This window comes from Oryctolagus cuniculus, chromosome 15, assembly GCF_964237555.1.
Source record: "Oryctolagus cuniculus chromosome 15, mOryCun1.1, whole genome shotgun sequence".
Taxonomy (NCBI): Eukaryota; Metazoa; Chordata; class Mammalia; order Lagomorpha; family Leporidae; genus Oryctolagus; species Oryctolagus cuniculus.
In genome coordinates, this window is record NC_091446.1 from 80,857,442 (window position 1) to 80,871,056 (window position 13,615).

The 13,615-nt window shown below is 57.1% G+C and overlaps 1 protein-coding gene across 1 annotated transcript; it reads right to left on the minus strand.

The window, feature by feature from the left end:
• Positions 1-432: 432 nt before the first annotated feature.
• On the minus strand, positions 433-5,400 carry GDF2 (growth differentiation factor 2). Its single transcript, XM_002723523.5, has 2 exons — positions 4,857-5,400; positions 433-2,401 (listed from the first exon to the last, which is right to left on the minus strand). Exons 1-2 carry the CDS (start codon positions 5,215-5,217, stop codon positions 1,470-1,472), a joined length of 1,293 nt encoding a protein of 430 aa, XP_002723569.2. The 5' UTR covers positions 5,218-5,400; the 3' UTR covers positions 433-1,469.
• Positions 5,401-13,615: the final 8,215 nt, after the last annotated feature.

Consider the following 13,615-nt stretch of genomic DNA (forward strand, 5'->3'; position numbering starts at 1 on the left):
GCCTGGCCCGGGATTTCCCATCTTCCACAACCCCAGGAACTAAACAGTGAGAGTTCATTGTGTCCTAGTGTTACAGGTGGTGGTGGCTTTCATGTAAACACTTCACACACCACTTTATGAAACACACAGGAGCGTCCACCAGTGGGAGTGGCCCTCCCTGGGCCCTGCCCGGCATTTCCAGGCTCCTCCAGCTGAATCAGACAGGGGAGGCGGAGGCGAGTCAGATGGGGGTGGTGCAGCCTCTGTCCCCCTCCCCCTCCCCCTACCTCCAGAGCCTGATAGCCAGACAGACACATGGTCCCCAGGAAAGCAGGCAAGTGTGGGCAGAGCCGGTGGCTGGAGACAGGACTGGGGTTCTCGGGTACCAGGAGCCCTCCCCCTAGGTGGGCTGGACATCAATCACGGAAGTACAAAGAGGCAACAGAGGGACGCTTCCGATGCCAAAGCAGAGCACTTTTAATTCCAACACTCTCAGATCTCAGGCCTGAGTCCATGCCCCAGTGCCCCGGGAGCCACCAGCGCAGGTGGTGCTGCCCGCAGAACTGCAGAGCTGCTGGCCATACCAAATGTGCCCACCCCTCACAGAATGTCACAGAGCGTGAGCCCAGCGGACAGCTTGTGGCCATAGGGGGGACGGCTGACCATAGGGGCGCAGCACTAGCGGGCAGAGAAGCTTAGCCAGGGTACCCAGGACAAGGCTGCTGTCCAGTCCACTTGCTCGCTCTCTCTCCTCTCCTGCAGCTGCTGCTGGGGCAGTTTGTCAGTGACTCAGGGGTGATATTAACAAGCATGTGGCCACAGGACAGCCTGGACTCCCACGGTAAAAGGCGGCTTGGTTACACTGCTGTGTATCCAACAGCACACAGCCCAGCCTGGCCTCCACGCTCCTGTCTCCCAGGATCTAACTGCTTGTTGGCTACAGAGTGACCTGCCAAGCACCCCAGGGCCCGCGTGAGAATCCTGCCCGGGGTTGGGTTTCTGCGTCTGTGGATTTGGGGTCATCATGTCCGCCATGGCAGGTTGTGGGAGGTGACATGACACGATGGGTGTGGGGCCTGTTCAATTCCCCTGCTGTGGGGAACACGCCCTGTGCTCCCCCGCCCCTGTAATTCCCATAAACCCTGGCACCCTCCCCGCCCCTTCCCGCCATCGCCTCTCGCCCATTTCTGCTCACTCTAGATTTTCCTTTTTCTCTCGGCCTCTCTGCTCCCAATCCAACAACCTGCTGGGCATTCATGCTCCGCCTCCCACCCCCACCCCGCATCATCTGCGGCGGGGGGGGGGGGGCAGGCGTGCACTTTGGGCGGGGCGTTAGAGGGGACGCAGGCGCACTTTCCTCCTCCCACTGTGGGCAGGTGGGCTCAGGGCCCGCCTTCCCCTGGAGCTCAGCCCCTGGAGCCCCACCCCAAGTCCCCACCCCCAGAGCCCCGCCCCCCACCGCGCAGCTCCCCCAGCCCCACCGGCAGGTACTACCTGCAGCCACACTCAGCCACGCTCATCCCCTCGTAGTGGTACTTGAGGGTGGGCACCCCCATGTCGTCCTTGTAGAGGATGGAGATGGGGCTCAGTTTGGTGGGCACACAGCAGGCCTTGCCCACCTTGGTGGGGAACTTGAGATGCACCAGGGTCTGCACGATGGCGTGTTTGGTGGGCGTCACGTCGTCGGCCAGGGGGAAGAAACAGCCCCCTTGGCACTCGAAGGCGTCGTACTCCTTGGGCGCGATGATCCAGCTGTCCCAGCCGATGTCCTCGAAGTTCACCCGCAGGGAGGTCTTCTGGCAGTGGCTGCCGGCCCCCACGCTCCGCTTCCGCCGGGCCAAAGAGGACCCCACGGCCGCGCGCCCGTCTGCCGCCTCCCACTCGGCCGCGGCCTCCTGACCGCCGCGGTTCTTGGCCAGCTTGCTGAGCACGCTGTCCTGCTCGTGGCTGATCATCTCTCTCAGCTCCAGCCGCGTCTCCTTGGTCCCGTTGCTGCGATCGTTGGAGAAGACGACGAAGAAGGGTAGGTTCTTGGAGCCCGGGGGGACGCTGATGTCCAGCTTGTCACAGCTCTTCCTGTGGCTCTCCACGGTCACCTCCAACTTGTTCTGGCTCTTGGTGGCGTCTGCCCTGACCCAGCGCTTCACGGCGCCGGACACTTCCAGGGTCTCCCAGCCCTCGTCCCGGATGTCCTGGGACACCAGGAAGCTCTTGGTCCCCGAGGCGCCGTCCCAGGCGTCCAGGACGTCATAAATGACCAGGTTCCCTTCCGGCCCGTGAGCGGCGTCTGCGTGATTTTGACAGGAGACGTAGAGCCGGAGCTCGGCCCGGGTGATCTGCTCGTGCCTGGGGATGGAGATATTGAATAGCAGAATGTGCTTCTGGAAAGAGAAGTCGTCCATGGGGGCCACAGAGACTGCGTCTGAAATGCAAACACACGGAGGTGGGCGGAGCTGAGCCCGGTGCAGAACGATGCCTTTTGGCTCTATCGGCTGGTATGATTTCACCCGAGCCCTCAGGGAGGAAGCGTGTTTGGGAGAGCACGTTTAGGGTCTTGGGAAGCACCAGGCTAGCTGCTTCGGGCAGGGCTTTCCCTTTAAGCCTCACTCACACCAGGAGAACCTGATGACTGGGACTTAAGGCATCTCATTGTCAAAAGGCACTGAACTGGTGAGGACCCTCACACGGGGACAAGGACTAAAGGCATTCATTGTCAGGCTTAGGGGAAGATGCTCTGGCATGGATTTACAGCAAAGAGCCTCGGAGGGGGACGTGAAAGTCAGCGTTACAAACCTCAGCGTCTACACTGTGTATAAATCCTTTGGAGTAGTAAATCCAAAGCACAGTGAAAACAGATTTTTTTTTTCCAGTATTCGTGGGGAAAAGATCTATTAGCCTCATGGCTTTGTCACATCAGGCAAAACGGGGCCTGTTTTTTAGATAAGTAATCACTTCCATTTTCCTCTTCCTGGGACTGCTGTTGGGGCATATAGGATTAAGCCTCTGCTTGTGATGCCGGCATCCCATATGGGTGCTGGTTCAAGCTGGACTGCTCCTCGTCCAATCCAGCTCCCTGCCAATGTGCCTGGGAAAGCAGCAGAAGAGGGCCCAAGTGCTTGGGTCCCTGCACCCATGTGGAAGACCGAGATGGAGCTCCTGGCTCCTGGCTTTGGCATGGCCCAGCCCTGGCCATTGCAGCCATTTGGAGGAATGGACCAGCCGGTGGACTCTCTCTCTCTCTCTCTTTCTCTCTCTGTAGCTCTGCCTTTAAAAAACCAATCCCTGCTTCCAGGGAGCTGACCCTCAGCCATCAGCCTGTGTCTACTACAACACAGCTCACTAACAGCGAGGGGAGAGAAGTGGTGTTTCTGAGCGCCTACCACGCACCAGCAGCAGCGAAGGGAGTGCTCTCCCAGAACCCTGTGGGCAGGTGTCGGTATCCAACAGACTGGGGCTGGGAAGGGGAGTCCAAGCCCCTCTGTGCCTCAACTTTCCTCATCTGTGAAATGGGGCTCATCCTGCCTGCCTCCCAGAGCCAGGGTGAGGCTCGGATAAAGCGGTGCCTCCAACCTCCTGGACATGGTCTCTGGCTCCCAGTGGACACTTAGTCAAGACTTCTGCATCCCACATGCCCTGCTGCCTCCCATACAGGCTCCCTCCACACACCAAAGCCTGCCTCCCTGGGCCCTCCGGGATCTTGTGTGCAGGGAAGCAGAGGGGAATGCTGGGATCCCAGGAGGGCTCCAAACACGGGACCCAGGGCCTGGGGAGCTGCAGAGTCTGTCTTTCTCAAAAGGGAGGCCAGCGTGTTACAAATCAGGCTCGTTCACGTGGAATCTGGATTTTTCTCTTTCGGACAATGGGGAAATCCAGCACTTTGGGCAGGCAGCCGTGACCGCAGCGAGCGGCCCTGACTCCTGTACATGCTCTCTTCCCCAGGCAGGTCTGGTCTGGCCTGGCCTGGCCTGGGTGCTGAGCTGCGAGCCCCTTAGATGTTTGCAAGGCTGAGATCCGGAAGGGGAGAGGCCTGTGCCCCCGCAGCCCTTCAGACAGGACTGCAGCAGTAAGAAGTGTCAGTGCCTTGGGGCTGGCGCTGTGGCGCAGTGGGTTAAAGCCCTGGCCTGTAGTGCTGACATCCCATATGGGCGCCGGTTCTAGTCCTGGCTGCTCCTCTTCCCATCCAGCTCTCTGCTATGGCCTGGGAAAGCAGTGGAAGATGGTCCAAGTGCTTAGGCCCCTGCACCCACGTGGGAGACCTGGAAGAAGCTCCTGGCTCCTGGCTTCAGCCTGACACACTCCTGACCATTGCGGGGCCATTTAGTGAATGAACCAGCACATGGAAGACATCTCTCTCTCTAACTCTGCCTCTCAAGCAAGTAAGTAAGTAAATAAATAAATAAAATATTTTTTAAAAAACTGACGTCTCTTCAAAACTTTCTTAGCAAAACTCATACTATGAAAAAGCTACATGGATTTCAAAATTTTTTTTGCACCAAAATGCACTTTTAAGTCCACTTTTCACAAGGGACTTTTTGAAACTCCGTGGTATGGTAGGGAGCTGGAGACTAACAAGTGTTCTGCTTCTGAGTAGGAGGGGATACCCAGGGGCCAGAGGGAGAGCAGAGGAAGGGCGGGGGGGGGAGGAGGGAAACCTGGCACCCCTGAGCACCTACTGTGTGCCATTGGCCCAGGGGCCAGGGAAGTGGACTCTGCACAGCAAGCGGGGGCGACTGCTGAGCCCTGGAATGAGCCTGGAGAAACCAACAGGCCACTTCTTCATTTCATTTCCCGGCAGCCTGAACGATGACCACCTGAAGCGTGGACCTGCGAGCTCAGTCAGCCCTGGAGACCCCGCCCCCCCGCGAAGCCCTCCCTACCTTCCACGCTGAAGCTGCGCACGATGTTGGAGGCGGGGGTGGAGGACTTGTCCGAGGTGTACCTGTTGTACAGGTCGATCATGTACTGCGGCGGCTCCGCCCTGGTCCTGTCCTGGGAGGGCACCCCGCTCAGGTTGAGGCTGCGCAGGAAATCCATCTTCATGTTCTCCAGGAACACCTGCAGATCCAGCGCGCCCTGCGGCGGCCCCACTCGGGGCTCCCCCTGCGAGGCGCGGCTGTTCCCCGCGCCAGAGGCCCGTCCCCAGCTCTGCAGAGGCTTTCCCTGCCCGGAGCAGGACAGCAGCGACAGCACGGGCAGGGCCACCCACAGCGACCCGGGGCCCATCTTGGAGGAGACCATGGGGCTTTAGCGCGCGCAGGGAGCGGCCTGGGAGGAGCGCGCCCGCATCGTCATCCCGCTGACTCCGCTAGGAGTACTGCCGCCAGCCCCGCGGGCCCGGACTCCATCCGCTTGTTCTTATCTGGCCCCACGAAGCTGCGAGGGGAGCTGTTATCGGCAGGGACCCTCGGTTAATGAAGGTTCTGTAAACATGTGGCAAAGCGCAGGGCCTGTGGGAAGGACACGGCCTCCCGGGAAGAATCCCCTCGACCGGTCGGTCGTCGCCCCTAATTAGGGTCCTGGCTGGTTTCCCGGACAGCTCCATTCAGGGGACACTCCAGCCCCTGGGCTTCAGGAACAAAGAAGCCAGGAAATAAGGCCCAGAAGCCCTCCAAATATAGCAATGACCGCAGTGGACACCCCAAGTTCAGGGCAAATCGGTGTGCGCCTGCTCGGTTGGGAATGGGAACCTGCCACGTGGCCGCACCGCGCCCCTGTGTCTGTCCAATGAGCTGCCTGCCCAGCACTGCCATTCCCATGTCACATAATGTGGCCAGGAGGACCTCGGGGTCAGGGTGGATGGGGGTTCCAACGCCAGCCCCCACGAATGGAACCTGGAGCAGCTTTGACTTTGGTTCTCAGCGCCTCCTGCTCGGAGGGGAATTGTGATGATGGAAGATGGTCAACAGGAGCAGCCACAGGCATGGGTGTCTCTGTTCTGGGTGCCTCCTCCCCACCTCTGGGCCTCCTGAGCTGGAGCTGGGGGAAGAAGCTCCTTGTTCTCTCCCTACCCTCCAGCTCTGCAGTAGCCCTGCAAACACACTGCAGCCTGCCAGCCCCTGGGAGCTCCCAGACCAGCTCTGTCTCTGGTCTGCATGTGTGTGTGTGTGTTGGGGGGGTGGGCAGCCTGCTTCACATCCATCAGCCAGCAGAGCTATGCGGAGTCTGGGCAGGCAGAGAAGGTGGGACGCTCTGAGATGGCTCCCTGGCCAGAGGAGGCTGACAAGCTGCATCCCAGTTGATGTGGCCCGAGGGACCCCAGGGACTGTGTCATTACAGTTTCTGTCTATGTCCATCACAAGAGGCTTTGGTGCAAAGCAAAGAAAGAGCACAGTTCAAAGCACTTGGCAGGTGTGCCTGGTGGTCCACGCTGGGGAGAATTTGAAGCTGACATTGATCCAGGCTGGTGGGGCTCCTGGGGGAGGACACAGAGAGATGCAGGAGGGGCCCAGCAGGCTGTGGTCACAGATCCCAGTGGGGGGAAGGGAGAGACCAGAAACCCTGAATGGCCACACCCGGACGGAACTTGCTGTCCTCATCCAGCTGCTCGGGGGCGGGCAGGAAATGGCTCTGGGCATTGGTCCAGCCCAAGGCAAGAGGAGGGGGGAAAAAGATCCAAGTGGGTGCCAAGCTTGGGAAATGGAGCTGCCCCCTGCCGAGTGTGGCATGGTGCAGGGAGCTTCGGAGGGCAGTAAGTGGCCCCCAGCGTGCTCCAGTCCCAGAGGCCAACGGGACGTTTTCACACGGGAGTGGCTGAGCCGCGTGGTGGCAGGGAGCCCGCTGGATGTGCTCAGGGTGGTACAAGGGTCAGTTAACTGTTGATTTTTTAAAAATGTGACGGGGCAGGCATTTGGTGTTGTGTTCAGTATACTAGTTAGACCTAGTGTAGCCCATGTCATGTAGCCCATGTCAGAGATCCTGAGTTCAAGTCCCAGGTATGTTTCTGATGCCAGTTCCTGCCAACATGCACCCCGGGAGGCAGCAGATGATGGGTCAAGTGGCTGGGTCCCTGCCATCTGCATGGGAGATCGGGATGGAGTTCCAACTCCTGGCTATTGTGGTCATTTGGGAGAGTGAACCAGCAGAAGGGAGCTGTCTGTCTGTCTCTCTGTCTTTCAAACAATTACATAAAAACATTTGAATGTGACATCCCCGCCGACTCCCACCCCCACCAGGTATAACAGCAGCATAGAGTGCAGAAAATTTGGAAAATGCAAAACATTATAAAGAAGGAAATAAAATGCAAGCTACGGTCTCATCACCCAGGGATGTCCACGGCTGATATTTTGAGATGTGCTGGCAGTGTTTTGAGATGCAGAAAGGTTCACACTTGGGGAGATGGGTATGGTGGGAGACAAGACCCTAAAATCAACATCAGTATTTCTGCAGTGAAATACGAGAACAGCCAGCCAATGAGGTCAGGTTTTGCCTCCAGAAAGAGTTAAAAGAATAGAGGCTTTCAGAGAGTTTTGAATGGGGGTTTCAGATAAGAGACTGTGTTAACCCATGGGGTCACCAAAGCTGGCCATGGAGGCTGAGGTGCACTTGAGCACCTGGAGGGGCCCATAGCAGGTGGTATTTCTATCCCCCACCTCTCCCCACCCTTTCTTCCCCAAACTGTGTGATTTCTAAGTTTTCCCTTGTGTTTTCCAGAAAAGTCCATGTGCATGAGTTTTCAAAGACCAAAGATCTGAATTATGGAGGGTTTGTGTGTCTACCCACAGACACACTGAGGGCTGAGGTCATACTTCCGGTGAGAGCTAGAGAGAGGACCAAAGTGCTTGCAAGTCCTCCAGAGTGTTACCTGTGATGACACTCTTTTTTTTTTTTTTTTTTTTTTTACATTAAAACAGTAGCATTCAAGGTTCTTTTTGTTGCAAGTTGCAGACATCAGCATCCAAAAAGACTCAGCCCTCAGCCTTCCCTCCCCTGCTGGGCTTCACATGCCCACTCCCAGGCTGCAACAGGCCCATGGACAATGCAACATTGCACCTGGAGGGAGGAGGGGTGGGGCGGGGCAAAGGCCTTTTTCCCGGGAAGTCCCCTGAGACTCCCAGTGTCTCCCTCACCCTGATTGGATCATCTGCCTACGCCCAAACCAATCACTGTATGTAGCCAAGGGAATACACGCCTTGATTGGCTCAGGCCCTTGGAGTGGCAGTGATGTCCCTAGCAGCCCCCAGGAGAGGATCAGGCTGGGATGAACTCCAAGGGAGTGTATATCTGGTGGCTAGGAGAGACCACCGCAGGGTTGTGTAACTAGCCTCCCTTTGTGTGACCCTCACTGTTAACGGCTGAATACGGCTGCTGCACGAATATATTCTGGGTAACTCAACTGTTTTCCAGCTGTGGGGCAATTAGACTATTATGGAGATAATGTTGCAGGGGGTATTATTGTAGTATATATGTGATGTCATTTGTTGAGCCAGAGTTGTCAGAAGTGGACCATCTAGGCCACCGTAGTTGCAGACAATGTTGCCACTGCTTTCCAGAATGTTCTTCCAAGGTCCCTTTGCTGGGATGAACTCCTCTCCTTTGGTGGTTGTGCAGGCAACATCAAAGGGGCCCCCATTGCCCTGGACAGACCTCCTGCCCTGGCTTACAACAGAGCCCATTGAATCAGAGTGCAGCCCCTGTGCGAGGTGCCACACGTCAAACCCAACGCTGAAACCATCACAAGATTCACAGCAACTAATTCAAGGGCCCAGTTTACCTGTGCTGGCCCGAGGAGGAAGTGTCCCCTGTGCTAACACCACAAGGAGGGTAATTTTGAAATGAGGGGCTGGTGTTGTAGTGTAGCTGATTAAGTTCCTGCCTGCGGCACCAGCATCCCATATGGGCGCCGGTTCAAGTCCCAGCTGCTCCACTTCTGATCCAGCTCTCTGCTGTGGCCTGGGAAAGCAGTAGAAGATGGCCCAAGGCCTTGGGTCCCTGCACCCGTGTGGGAGACCCAGAAGAAGCTCCTGGCTCCTGGCTTCGGATCCACCCAGCTTCAGCTGTTTGCAGCCATTTGGGGAGTGAACTAGCGGATGGAAGACCTCTCTCTCTTTCTGTCTCTCTCTGTAACTCTGCCTTTCAAATAAATAAATAAATTTTACAAATTTTTTTTGAAATTACCAGTGTTTTTTTTTTTTCCTGCTTTCTTCAGTTTCTTTCTGCCTATAAAACCAACTACTTCTGCTCAGCTCATTGGAACATTCATTCTATTTTATAATGTTATGTACAGATATTATGTTATCACTTTATATAAAACAGATAATTAAATATTTCATAATTTATACTTGGAATTGCAGGTGACACCCAATTAAGATCTTCAAGTAATTTTTTGTTGTTGCAATTTTGTCTTTTCCCAGAAGCTAGTGGACAAACAAGCTCATTTGCATTGCCCTTTGGGCTGGCGGTATTTTCTCCATATTTTGGTGAGCAGCACCTCAGTCTCCTAGGAGGCCGAGGAGTCTCTCCCGTACTGCTCCAGGGGCCTCCAGGGGCCCTGCTCGGGAATCAGAGTCCCTGAGGAGTTGTGTGTCCAGGGCAGACTCCTCAGATGCCTGGGTGTTCTCAGGAACTCACTGCCGTCAGCACAGCAGGTGCACAACAATCACTCTTACTGCGACTGTCCTGTCCCTGCAGCGGCTGATCTTCTTGTCCCCACCCCCTCCTCGGCCCACCAGGAATGCCTTCCCTCCCTCCCAGCTGTCCTCCCTGGGGGCTGGTCCTTACTGCTTTCCAGGCCAGCCCGTGGCCGCCCTCCACCTGCAGCCTCCGTTCTCAGGGCAGCGGTCCATGTGACAACCACACTAAGAGCCCTGGGACTGCTGATCTGCTGTTGGCTCGAGGTGTCACCTCCAACCTGCACCTTGGCACATGGCGTCGCTGTCCCCTGCCTGAAGGGGTTGGAGGAGTGTGCTGTGGGGGCGGGGCCGAGCAGGCTGGGTGTGCTCCAGTGGCAGCTGCCAGCTCAGCCTTATCCCCACCCTCCAGCCCCCCACTGTTCTTGAGGCCCAGGTAGCTTGCCCTCACCAGGCCATGGTGATTTTTAACCAAAGGCTTTATAGTATCGTCCCCCACCAGGGCCCGTGAATTATGGAGCTCACACCGCCCTGTGCAATTGCTATGGAGACTCACACATTAATGAACCAGAGAGCCCAGTCAGCTCTTCCATGCAGTTCAAGGACCCTTGAACCTCATCCTTTCAATCAGTGACACTGAATTCAGCCTTCATCCATGGAGGGGAGAAAGGACCCCCACACACACCCCAGGGGGCAGGAGTTTTTGTGACCCAGCCATCTCCAGAAGCTGAGGACCACATACGCCCCAGGACACCCCACTGCGAAGCCACCTATTCTCCAAGCGTGGCTCCCGAACCAGCAGGAAAGGAGCCCTGTCTCAGCCTGCGTCAGACACAACGCCCGGTGACCCCGGCAACCTGTGAGTCTGGTGCAAGTTCAAGTTCACACATCAACCGACAGATCCGGTATTTAGAATTCTTCTCTGAATATTAGGCAAGAACCCTCTTGGGCTTATTAATATCGGGGATTTAGTAATAAGCCCGTGGTGAAATCATATGGCACCCCAAATTCCGGTAGTACATGTGGCACCCCGGATAGCATTTCTAGGGAACTTTAAGGGGCCACATTTTAGTGTAAAATTTTAGGAGGTCTCTTCTGATTTCACTTCTGCTCACCCACGCACCCCGACTCACACACGGAGATTTCCTGTGCCATTGGAGGAGGCAGCATCAGGGCTGGGCCAGACAAGGGAAGATGCAGGGGGAGGGGACCAGACCTGAAGGAACAGCATGGCTTCTGGCAGTGGAAGGGACAAGGGCCGAAATCCCAGAAGCATCTGTTTACCTTGAAGGATTTTCTGTTTCCAGGTTTTGGTAGAGGGGAGCTGTCAAATGTGTTGGTGCAAAACTCATGGCTGGGGGTGGGTGAGGGGGGGACAAGCTCCTTGCATAAGCAGCACCCCGGTGCCAGCAGCCACGCCAGGTCCCCCTTCCAGGCTGGCCCCAGAATCGATGTCTTTGTAGCGTCTCCCCCACTCCTCCTCTGGGCTCCCCTTCTCTGCCCTCCCATGCTCAGCATGGCAGACTCCTTGCTGGCCACAGTGGCAGCAGTTACAGGCTGCAGCCTTGGTGACATTCTATGAGAGGCCTGGACCTGGGGATGCCTGGGGTCCCTGAGCTCGGTTTCCTCTCGCCTTGCAGTAAAAGGGATGCACCAGGCAGTTTCCCCAACCTTTTCCATCCATTGACTCACTCCCAAACGGCAGCAACAGCTGACCAGGAGCCTGGAACTCCATCCAGATCCCCCATGTGGGGAGCAGGGGCCCTCCACTGCTTTCCCAGGTTGCATTAGCAGGGAGCCGGTTCAAAAGTGGAGCAGCTGGGACTTGAAACAGTGTTCCTGGGGCTGGCGCTGTGGCACAGCGGTTAAAGCCCTGGCCTGAGGCACCGGCATCCCCTATGAGTGCCAGTTCTAGTCTTGGCTGCTCCTCTTCCAATCCAGCTCTCTGCTGTGGCCTGGGAAAGCAGTAGAAGATGGCCCAAGTCCTCGGGCCCCTGCACCCACATGGGAGACCTGGAACAAGCTCCTGGCTCCTGGCTTCGGATCGACGCAGCTCTGGCCATTGCAGCCATCTGGGGAGTGAACCAGCAGATAGAAGACCTCTCTCTCTCTCTCTCTCTCTCTCTCTCTCTCTCTCTCTTCCTCTTTCAAATAAAATTAATCTTTTTTTAAACAGTTCTCCCATGGGATGCTGGCATTGCAGGCGGTGGCTTAACTTGCTGTGCCAGGACCCTGGCCCTGATAAGATGTTGTTTTTTTGGCTTTACAGGGAAAGAAGTTATTTTGTGACTCTCCTCTGCAAGAGCACGCAATGCCTCTGGGAGTGGTCACTGGCCAGGAAATTCACGGTCAGCCCTGGCCACAGAGGCCTCAGCTCAGGCAGCCAGGGCCATGAGCCTGGCACTGCCTGGTCTTGGTGAGCCATGGTGGGTGTGTTGCTTGTCCTTTCCTCCTAAGCCTGGTTTCCAGGATGCCAGCTGGGCAGGGGAACCAGGCTGCTGGGAGGCTGCATGAGGAGCCATCAGTAAATTGCCCGGTGCTTTGCAAACTGGAGGACTCAATGATGACAGCAGGTGCAGGTGGCATTCCCCGGGCACGCCCCTCACCCCAGGGAAGCTGGCACCCCCTGGACACCTTCCCACCAGCCTAGGCTCGAGCCCCTGCATGTGGTTGGACCCCCACAGAGAGTTCTCAGTCTGCCTTCCCCCACACCAGAAATCCAACAGGGAACACCCAGGGGACTTGCGGGCATTTGGGGGAGATCCTGAAGGTCCCCCAGAGATGCCAGGAAGAGAAAGGTAAGGGCACAAGATATCCCATCTGTATCAAAAACGGCAAGGGAGCAGAGAATGAGAAAAGATGGCGAGGGGGGAGGCGGCAGGAGGGAGCTAATATATGGAAGAAGAGATTTGGGGTCGTAGCAAGCTGCAAGGCTTGGGCTCAACTTTACTGTTCCTTACACCCTGCCATGTTCCCCAAAGGACTGTGCAGGACCCAGCGGGAAGTTGGCAGGGCAGCCCCTGTGGCTACATAGGAGCCCTTGTCCCATGCACAGCTCTACAGGAATAAAGAGCAACATGGAGTGAAGGCGTCGCGGAGCCGAGGCTGCTGTGGGGCGTGGCTGCTGGCGGCCGATTTGCAGGGAAGGCAGGTGGCTGTCCCTGTCCCAAAGCCCATGCCCCTGTCCCATGGCAGCTGCTCACATGAGTGTCCTGGGGTCATTCTTGAGGTTCTCCCTTCCTTGCTGACTCTGGGGCCTCTCTCTCCCCAGCTTGGCCTCCAGTGGCTGCCACTGCAGCCTTGCTCAGGGGTCCCCTGGCTTCCAGAGCCTCTGCACCTGCAGAGAGATGGAGAACTGGGTGCCAGCACTCCCCAGTCAGCTCCACCTGGGGGCAGCCTGGAGACAGGAGGCCCTAACCTCACAGAGCCACCCACGGCATCTGGACAGCAGTCCAGTGGGTCCTTACCTGCGTCTCCTTGGCACGGGAGCCCCAGTCGCTGGCGCCCTGCCTCGGACAGAAGCCTGGGCTGCTTCTCTCCTCTTGTGTGCCCTGTCAGAGGAGGCCTGCCACTTCCAGTGTCCTCCGAGGATCCCCGGGGCCGCGGCAGCCTCTCAGAACCCGGCTGACAGGGCTGGGATGCATCAGCTTCAGACCGGATGCAGTGTCCTTCAGAAACGCCAGGGCATCGCTTGGGGGCACTGCGGCCACATAGACATGGGGGAGTGAGGGGCTGCTGTTTCTGGGACGGGGCTGCTGGGGACTGCCCTACAGTTAGCACAAGCAGACTCTGTGGCCCGTCCCATCCCATAGCTGTGTCTGGACCTCCAGTGACCTCGGATAGCTCCTGTTAAGCCTCATTGGCTTCAACAACCCCAAGTTAAAAAAGGTCTCTGCCCAGGCAACCCCAGGCGCTCTTTTAAATGCCTCAGACACCTCCCAATCAATAGGTGCTCCCCCAGGTTAGTGATTTCAAGGGAGCTCCAGGAGGCCACAAGGCCTGCTGGGGCTATGTCCCACCTTGGTGGCGTTCCAGGGTGGGGATCAGACTGGATGGGGGAGCCCCCTGGG